This window comes from Prionailurus viverrinus, chromosome A2 (genome assembly GCF_022837055.1).
Source record: "Prionailurus viverrinus isolate Anna chromosome A2, UM_Priviv_1.0, whole genome shotgun sequence".
Taxonomy (NCBI): Eukaryota; Metazoa; Chordata; class Mammalia; order Carnivora; family Felidae; genus Prionailurus; species Prionailurus viverrinus.
This window is the reverse complement of record NC_062562.1, coordinates 10,318,807-10,329,211: the sequence shown is the minus strand read 5'-3', so window position 1 is coordinate 10,329,211 and position 10,405 is coordinate 10,318,807. Positions and strand designations below refer to the sequence as shown.

Genomic DNA, 10,405 nt, shown 5'->3' with positions numbered 1-10,405 from the left:
GAGTAATAACCAGATTCACCTGACTTGTAAGCTGGTCTCCTGGGAACAGGGAAACTACAGGGAAAAAAATTCCTATCTGTGCAGAGCAATGTCCCATTGGGGATGATGCCCTCAGGGATGGGAGTAAAAAATCTCTCTTCTGCTGTTGTCCCTCAGCATGTGCAACCGTGGGCTGAATGGACACGGTTATTTCTATTGGAGTCCTAAGTGTGGCTGAGAGACTCCTGCTGTATTGTTTGAGAACACAGCTTCAGTCTCCACCATCAACTATTGAGGGAGGAATTTGGACTTTCCCACAGAGACCTTGCTCCCAGAGACCCCCATGAAGGTGAGTCCAAAAACCCAGTAGGTACTGCAGGAAAGGGCCAGAGAGAATAGAAGGATGAGAACATTTACCTGAAGCTACTTGAGAGCCAAAGCAACCTAGCCCAGCACTGGGACATCACTGTGGTTGTTGGCTTGCTTGATTCACTAATTAATGTATTTATTTATGATCCAAAAAAGAAAGGAAACATTGAAATCAGCAATGTGGGGAGATGGTTGAGAATTAACTAGTGGCAATGGAAGAGTGGTAATGGGTGGAATAAGATGGTCCCAGTAGAAGTGGAACACAAGTCCAAGAATCTTTGCATTTAAGGGGAATAGAGAAATAGGGCATTAGTTACGAGGGATATGCAGTAAGCCAGGGAAAATTTGAGTATGTTTCCATATTGATGAGAGATCCAGACCAATGGATCATGAGACATACATTTCATGGTGTCCTTTTTCATGTTGCATATTCTAATCAATTGAAAAAAAATTTGAGGGGCGCCTGGGTGGGTCAGTCAGTTAAGCGTCTGACTTCAGCTCAGGTTATGATCTCATGGTTTGTGGGTTCGAGCCCCATGTCAGGCTCTGTGCTGACAGCTCGGAGCCTGGAGCCTGCTTTGGATTCGGTGTCTCCTTCTTTCTCCACCCCTCCTTTGCTCACACTCTGTCCCTCCCACTCTCTCAAAATAAATAAGCATTAAAAAAAAAATTAATAGGTGAAAAAGGAAATACTAAAAAAAAAGCTTTACATTGCGATTACTTCCTTACTGGTGAGGATGAGTATATTTGTGGGTTTTGTAAACATTGGCTTTCTCTATTGAAAACTGTCTGGGCCAGGGGTGCCTGGGTGGCTCAGTCAGTTGAGCATCCAACTTTGGCCTGGGTCATGGTCTCACGGTTTGAGTTTGAGCTCCGCGTGGGACTCTGTGCTGGAGGCTTGGAGCCTGGAGCCTTCTTCGGACTCTGTGTCTCCCTGTCTCTCTGCTCCTCTCCTGTTCATGCTCTGTCTCTCTCTCTCTCTCAAAAATAAACATAAAAAAAAAAAAACAAAGAAAATTGTCTGGGCCAGTTCTGTGCTTTTGTTTGGTGGGTTTGGAGTGCTTATATTCCTGTTTTTGACTGCATTTTTTCAAATATAAGAATTGGAGTTTCCCCACCAGCTTCATGGTTTGATGTTCGGTTCTTTATGTATATTTTCTTCCCACCTCTTACTTTTTTAAGTGTAGAGAGTTCTTCTGCATCGTTTGAATTAATAAGTCACTTTTTATACATATTTCCAACCAGTCTCCACATTTCTGTTATTCCTTACTGTACCTTTTGGGCTTTTGTAATTAGATCTATTTCTCAAAGTCACATCACCTTCAACCATGGTTTGGAAGGCATTCTTCTTTGTCATTTGACTAAAGTTCCTCTTTTCTTCTTACACAAATGTGAATTAATATATATATCTGTATATAAGATAAAGTCATAATTTTAAATAATGCTTCATACCCACTTTTAAAAAAAGGCTTTTTGTTGTATTTGTTATATTCTTTTATTTCCAGGTTTTTGTTATTTATTTATTTATTTATTTATTTATTTATTTATTTATTTTGAGAGGGGGAGGGGCAGAGAGAGAGGGAGAAAGAGAGAGAGAGAGAGAGAGAGAGAGAGGGAGAATCCCAAGCAGGCTCTGCGCTGTCAGCATGGAACCTGACTTGGGGCTCGAACTCACAAACCATGAGATCACGACCTGAGCTGAGATGAAGAGTTGTATGTTTAACTGACTGAGCCACCCAGGTGCCCTCCCCCAAGTTTTTATGTTGTTTAAAAGGAATCTCTATGCCCAATGTGGGGCTCGAACTCCTAAGCCCAAGATCAAGAGTTTCATGCTCTACTGACTGAGCCAGCCAGGTGCCTTTATTTCCAAGTATTTAGCACCTTAATCTTGAATTACTGATCCACAAGATGTCACTACATTAATATTATTTTATACCTCTCTATAGTTTTAGACTGTCATGGTGTTTCATACAATTGTGTGAAGGAGGTCCATGGCTAACCTATTATCACCCTCCCTGCTAGGCTTTGTTCCGTAAGCTCTTAGTTTCTTTTGAAACTTAAACTTCTATATTATGCACACACAAATACTCACACACTTTTATACAAATTCATGAACAGAATCTTACGCACATTGTAAATGGCCTTTAGGGTCTGGTGCTGTCTTTTTCTAAATAGCTTGTCTACTTTAAATAGCTTGTCTCCCTCAACTTTACAGACTTGCCTCCATCAGCTAGTATAATGCTAATTCATTATTTCAGGGGTTGCCTAATATTTCAGGGTGTGTCCGTGTCATTCATGCTTTTCAGGACTTTTCATATTCTTTTTCATTAAATTGCCATTATATAAATTTTACAAAAATATTTTGAGTTTGAGTTAAAATGCTGGCTCTCCACTGGGGGCAATTCTGTCCTCCAGGGGACATTGAGCAATGTCCAGAGACGTTTTAGGCTGTCAGACTGGGGAGGTGTCACTAGAGACCAGAGATGCTGTAAACATCCTACAATGCCCAGGACAAACTCCACCAGAGAATGATCTGGGCCAGAACGTCAACAGTGCTGAGATCGAGAAATCCTGAGTTAAATAACACATATCTATATTTTTAATACTTAGAGCTGTCTTCAGATAATTTATCTCAAATGTTATAGCACGTCACATTTCTGCTATGAAAATTAAAGAGTACCATGTTGCTGCCTGTTTAACAGTTCCAATCCCAACTGGTGTGGCACCTCTTTAATTTTTTGACAGGAAGATTTAACTTTTTTGACAGGAAGATGGATATGGAAGAGATTTCTTGTTTTTGTCGTAAACTATCAGTGAGTTTGAACAAAATTCATATACTTGGTGGCCATTTTGATTTGCCCATTGTAATTATATGCCCACATATTATATGCTCATTTGCTATAGCTGTCAGCATTTCAAATGATTTTTACAGTTTATTTTTCTCTGTTGAATTATATGGAGATAATTTGGCCATAAAAGTGTTTTAAATTCTCTTAGTTAATGTATAACTTCTTCTTTCTCAGTTTCTTACCTTAATTAAGACAGTTTTGTGGTAGATTTTATTTTTTTTTAGTTCATTATATTTTGGGATTTTTTTTTTTGGTAGTTTAAAGGATGTTGGGTGATTTTTTGTATTTTTTAAAATTTATTTTTTAATTTCAGTATAATTTACATGCATTGTTATATTAGTTTCAGGTGTACAATATAGTGCTTCAACAATTGTATACATTACTCAGTGCTCATCATGATAAATGTACTCTTAATCCCCTTCCCCTATTTTACCCATCCTCCCACCCACCTCCCCTCTGGAAACCATCACTTTGTTCTCTATAGTTAAGAATCTGTTTTTCCTTTGTTCATTTGTTTTGTTTGTTAAATTCCATTGATGAGTAAAATCATATGGTATTTGTCTTTCTCTCACTGACTTATTTCACTTAACATTATACTCTCTAGGTCCATGCATGGTGTTACCAATGGCAAGATCTCATTTGTACCTCTTAACACCCTTTATCTACCCCACCCCCACCCCACCTACCCTTGGCAAGTACCAGTTTGTTTTCAGTATTTAAGTATCTGTCTGTCTGTTCTTGTTTTTACATTATACATATAAGTGAAATCATATGGTATTTGTCTTTGTCTAACTTATTTCACTTAGTGTAGCACCCTCTAGCTTCACTTATGTTGTTGCATATGGTAGGTCTCATTCTTTTTATGGCTGAGTAATATTCCATTATATATACCTATATATTATATGTATATTATATATATATATAATATATATCCCCATATATATACAATATATATATATCACCAATATATACTTTATCTATTTAGATATATACCAATATATATACACAAATATATACAAATATATACTTTATCTACTTAGATATATACCAATATATATACTAATAGATATGCATATATATATATATATATATACACACACACTAATATATACTTTATCTACACTAATATATACTTTATCTACTTAGTTATATACCAATATATATTTTATCTACTTAGCTATAAACCAATCTACTTTATCCATTCCTGTATCATTGGACACATGAGTTGCTTCCATATCTTGACTATTATAAAAAATGCTGCAATAAACATGGGGTGCACATATATTTTCAAATTAGTATTTTTGTTTTCTTTGGGTAAATACTCAGTAACAGAATTACTTGATTATGTAGTATTTCTATTTTTAATTTTTTGAGGAGCCTCCATACTGTTTTCCACAGTGGCCGCACCAGTTTGCATTCCCACCAATGTGGGTGAGTTTTCCCTCTTCTCTACATCCTCACCAACATTTATGTCTTGTCTCATTATACTAGTCATTCTGACTGGTGTGAGGTGATAGTCTTCTTTTGGATGTCACATAAATGGAATTGTTTTATTTCCTTTTCAGATCATTCATTCTTCATATGTAAAAATGCAACTGATTTTTTCCAGGTTGGCTTTGTATCCAGTTACTTGGCTGAATTAATTTATTGGTGATACTAGTTTTTTTGGTGGCATCTTCAGGATTTTCTACATATAAGATCACATCATCTACATACATAAATTTATTTCTTACTTTACAGTTTGGATACCTCTTTTTTTCTTTTCTTTCTTTAATTACTCTGGCTAGAACTTCCAGTGTTATGTTGAGTAGAAGTTGTGAAAGCGAGCATCCTTTCCTTGTTTCAGATGGTACAGGAAAATGTTCAGTGCATCACCTTTGAATATCATGTTTGCTGTGGGTTTTTCATAAATGGCTTTATGTTGAGATAGTTTCCTTTTTTTCCTAGATATTAATATTCTTGTCTAGTTCCATCCACAAGTATAAAAATTAATTTCTTGAGTGCAGAAATGTACCAGCCAGGTTAGTATCAGCCAGGTTAGTAATGCATGGTTGTGTCATCCTCTTTTTCTCTTATTTTGATAGTCACATCGACTACATGGAACTAGGCAATGATACACGAAATTCAGAATTTCTTCTTCTGGGATTTTCGGAGGAACCAGAATTGCAACCCTTCTTCTTTGGGCTGTTCCTGTCCATGTACTTGGTCACCATACATGGGAATCTGCTCATCATCCTGGCTATAAACTCTGACTCCCACCTCCACACGCCCATGTACTTCTTCCTTGCCAACCTGTCCTTTGTAGACATCTGCTTTACCTCCACCACCATCCCGAAGATGCTGTGGAACATCCAGACCCAGAGCAAGGTCATAACCTATGAGAACTGCATCACACAGATGTATTTTTTCCTGCTCTTTGCAGGATTAGACATCTTTCTCTTGACTGTGATGGCTTATGACCGCTTTGTGGCCATCTGTTACCCCCTGCACTACACGGTCATCATGAACCCCCGGCTCTGTGGACTGCTGGTTCTGGTGTCCTGGATCATCAATGCCCTGCATTCCTTGTTACAAACCTTAATGGTGTTGCAGCTGTCCTTCTGTACACAGGTGGAAATCTCCCACTTTTTCTGTGAACTCAATCAGATGATCCAACTTGCCTGTTCTGACACCTTTCTTAATGACATGGTAATATACTTTGCAACTGTGCTGCTGGGTGGTGCTCCCCTGGCTGGGATCCTTTACTCTTACTCTAAGATAGTTTCCTCCATACGTGGGATCTCATCAGCTCAGGGCAAGTATAAAGCATTTTCCACCTGTGTGTCTCACCTCTCGGTTGTCTCTCTATTTTATTGTACTGGCCTGGGAGTGTACCTCAGCTCTGCTGCTACCCAGAGCTCACTCTCAAGTGCCACAGCCTCGGTGATGTACACGGTGGTCACGCCCATGCTGAACCCCTTCATCTACAGCCTGAGGAACAGAGACATAAAGGAGGCTCTAAATGTATTTTTCAGAGGGAAGTCATAAAAGGGTCATTTTCCCAGAAGTACCTGTGATTGCTGGCTCAATGCTTAACATCCAGAGATCGTGATTCTTTAATTGGATCATGAAAGAACTTAATCCCTCTATTTATATCCTGGAATTTCAATTTTTCTAAAGTTCGACTGCTTTATTGAATTTAAATAAGTCCTTTTGTTTAACATTCTGCTCCTTCTGATAGCTAACAATTTTTTCCTTTCTGGTTTTCTTAATTTCCTAATTTAGTCACAGCCTTGAATCAGGAGCAATTTGGAGATTCCCATTTGCCTCATATAGTGGTGAACTGTACTAGTTTTATGGAATAAACTACATTTGGAAACTAAGGCCCTTTATATAATTTTATTGTAGAAAAATTCTGAGACCACAGTTTTTTCACTCTGTGTCTGCCATTCCTTTCTACCTTGCTGCCTTAAATGCTCCTCCTGATAATGTAGACTTTTACATACTAGTTTGTTTTGTAACTAGTTTGTTTTGTCATGAGGTTTTATGATCCTTCTTAGGATCCTGTTCTCTCTCTTATCAGCTCAGCATCCACAGTACCCCTGGTATAGAATAGTAAGGCAAAAATTGCTTATGAAAAACATGTCCACATGTAATCTACAAAGAGATAAATTTGAATAAACCAAGTGACTTGATTTGGGTGTAGTGTCAGAGAAGACTTGAAATATGATAAGGTAAAATTTTGAGTCACGTCATATTTCATGGTGTAAAATATGTTTTTGATGATATACATCTACTCATTGAAGTGTGGGATATTTGGTGTCCATGTTTAAAGTGTTTTATTCACTGGAGTGAAGATTTTAGTGGCAGATTTTATGTATTTAATTGGATGATGATATTATTTCTTCCATTGCCCTCACCTTAATATCTCATCTTTAAAAATTCTGTCATAAAATTATAGTGTGAGTGAGTGAACAATATGTGTATTTACACTGTCATTAATTTATTTACCTTTATTATGCTCTAAACTCTCTTCAATCCTCATGATCAAAGGATTACTCAGACAAGAACTTGAATTCCTGCCCAGTAATGCTCTGGGAATGGAGATTTGTGACAGAAAGTCTCACAAGTTATCCCTGCAAAAACAGATAGGTCTTTCCAATCTCTACCAGTTACCTGGAAAAGAACCCGAGTGGTGGTCACTTTTTATACACTTATCTGAAATAAATGTGAATAACCAGGTCATTATGAATGCTTCCTTTGAATATCAGAACAAATGTCAAAAATAAGAAGCAGTAGGTTAATATTCTCAGTTCTGTTTACTTTGATTATTGTATCAATAAGCTATTGCTGTATAACAAGCTATGACAAACCTATATGATTTAAGATAATGCTTTAAAAATTTTTTACATTTATATTTTAGTTAATAAGTTGTGCACTCTTGGTTTCAGAAGTAGAATTCAGTGATTTATCACTTATGTACAACACCCAATACTCATCACAAATGCTTTCCTTAACCCATCACCCATCTAGCCGATCCCCCCCCGCACCCTTCCTTCATCAACCCTCAGTTTGTTCTCTATCTTAAGAGTCTCTCGTGGTTTGTTTCCTTTATTCCCTCCCCCCCCCCCATTATGTTCATCTGGTTTGGTTCTTAAATTCCACATATGAGTGAAATCAAATGATATTTCTCTTTCTCTGATTTATTTCGGTTAGCATAATACATTCTAGCTCCATCCATCACATGAGAGTCTATGTTGGGGAAGTCTTCTGGTCTCTGTTGGTCTCCTCATGAGGTAGTGGTCAACTGTGGGTGAGCTGGAGGAGCTCTGTTAATCTTGGCTGTGTTCTCACATCGGGGAGCTTGCTGGTGATAGGCTAGGCTAGGTTGACCATCCTTAGAGCAACAGGGCTCTGCTCCGCATGATTTCTCCTCCTACAGCAAGCTAGTTTAGACTTGTTTCCATGGCAGAGGCAGGGTTCCAAGAGCACAGCAGAAACACACCAAGGACCCTTCAGACACACTGTCATTTTCACCATACACTCTTAGCTAAGGCAAATAAAATACTGAATTCAGTCCAGAGTCAAAGGTGGAGAAATCGACCCCACCTCTCAATGGGAGGAGCTTCGCAGTCACATTGCAAAGTACATGGATACAGAGATAAGTGGTGAATTGGGGCCACCTCTGCAAAAGGTCTACCATAAGTGTATTTTTCAATTCAATAAAGTTTATTGGTGCAGGGCAGAAAATCAACACACAGAACAATATAGTTCAGTACAACATAGTGATTCAACAATTCTATACATAACTTGGTGCTCATCTCAGTGAGGGCGCTCTTAAGGGTTGAGTCCGCAGGATTTTCTATGTTCAATTCGTATCATATGTAAATAAAGACAATTTTACGTTATTTATTTATTTTTCAACGTTTATTTATTTTTGGGACAGAGAGAGACAGAGCATGAACGGGGGAGGGGCAGAGAGAGAGGGAGACACAGAATCGGAAACAGGGTCCAGGCTCTGAGCCATCAGCCCAGAGCCTGACGCGGGGCTCGAACTCACGGACCGCGAGATCGTGACCTGGCTGAAGTCGGACGCCTAACCGACTGCGCCACCCAGGCGCCCCCCTCTTCCTTTCTTTACCCTCCAAGTTCTCTCAAGCTTTCTTTCAATGCAACAGGTAGGTTATAATGAGTTATAATGAGAGCTATGGGTCTTACACATGTACATATGTGTATGTGAGTGATTGAAAGAAAAACGTACATACATACACATACATTTGTATACACACAACCCTTATTCTTGAACATTCTTTGGACCCAACAAAGTATTTCTACACATGTCATCTTTCCTCACCACATCCTTTGACGATATGTTCATTATTCCACATTGCCTTCAGAAGAGAATGAAGGCTAGGGGGATTACGTCCTAATGATTACCAAACAAAGCAGTTCAAACTTACTGTGCACCTTCTTGAGTTCCATATAAACGGCACCATGCAGAAGGTATCCCTAATTTTTCAACAATTCTTTCAATTTCGAAAATTGTACACTTTAAATATATACAGTTAACGCCCGTGCTAATGTTCCAAAAAACCTAATTGGAATTTAAACATCTAGTGGTGTGTGACTCAGGGCCTAATTGGTGTAGTTAACACCTAATGGGGCGGGAGATCTCACGCTACCAACTGTGAAAAAACAAAAGTTGACATGTGAATATTGAAATAGTAGGATTAAAATAAGACAATTCACGTTTGATAGTGTCATTTTTTTGTAGATTAGAATATTAGCATATATATATATATATATATGGAGTAAAATGACATAAAGTGGTTCAAGACAGAAAAGCACGACAGCCACTCACATCACGGATGAACCTTAGAAAATCAATGCAGAGACTTGCACCTGACGATAGACTCATGAGGGGCCCAGCAGAGATCAGAACAACCCCCTACTCTACAATCCTGTTCGATAATAAAGGCATTATATTAAGTGACTTTTTTTTTTAAAAGATGCTTTGTATGCAGCAATAGCTAACTGATATAATAATCAAATCAGGCGGAACTGAGGCCATTTGTCATAATCGGATTCTTTTCATTCTAGGTATTTGTTCTGATAGTTGAAGTGAGCGTTATGCTTATTCGGCCCTTTAAGGTTATTTCGTGTAACTGTATTAAAAAAAATGAATCAATTGAAGCCCTTTGAAATAACACAGAAAGGCTGGAAGGACATGCATATTTGCACAAAACTTGTGATTCTGAATCACATACCTGGACGGGAATCCATGCTTGCTGGTGAGTCACCCAGTGATTAGGAGGAGGATGTTTAATGGTTGATACTGATATTGCTCATCGGCTGCCTGTTTAGTGGTTATGGCAAAATTCCAAGTAGTGGGAGATACGTCATTTAGAGAAATGGAAGAAATTATATTTGTATGGAGCACTGGGAATTCTTGAACAGAAACCAGAAAATGATATAATAAAACCCCAACATGCCACCCGCCTTTCATCTTAAGGAATTCACCTTACAAATGGACCTTGATATTCCATAATTCAATGAGTAGATGAAGTGCCTGAGAAAGAAATATTTTGCATAGTAATAAATGTATGATTTAATATTCTGCTTCATCATACTTAAAGTCAAGTTTGACCCTAAGGCCATATTATATCAATCTGTTTTTTCCATATTTGTCTTTCTGTGTAGATTCCACTTGGAGACATGTATTTTATTAT

General features: G+C 38.0%; 1 protein-coding gene across 1 annotated transcript; it reads left to right on the top strand.

Annotated features, from left to right (window-relative positions):
• Nucleotides 1-5,258: 5,258 nt before the first annotated feature.
• LOC125160380 (olfactory receptor-like protein OLF4) lies at nucleotides 5,259-6,224 on the top strand. Its single transcript, XM_047849297.1, has one exon. It carries the CDS (start codon nucleotides 5,295-5,297, stop codon nucleotides 6,222-6,224), a length of 930 nt encoding a protein of 309 aa, XP_047705253.1. The 5' UTR covers nucleotides 5,259-5,294.
• The last annotated feature ends 4,181 nt before the right edge of the window (nucleotides 6,225-10,405 follow it).

Bases quoted from the DNA above. Each gene is read 5' to 3' on its own strand.
- LOC125160380 (XM_047849297.1), top strand. From the start codon at position 5,295: ATGGAACTAGGCAATGATACACGAAATTCAGAATTTCTTCTTCTGGGA.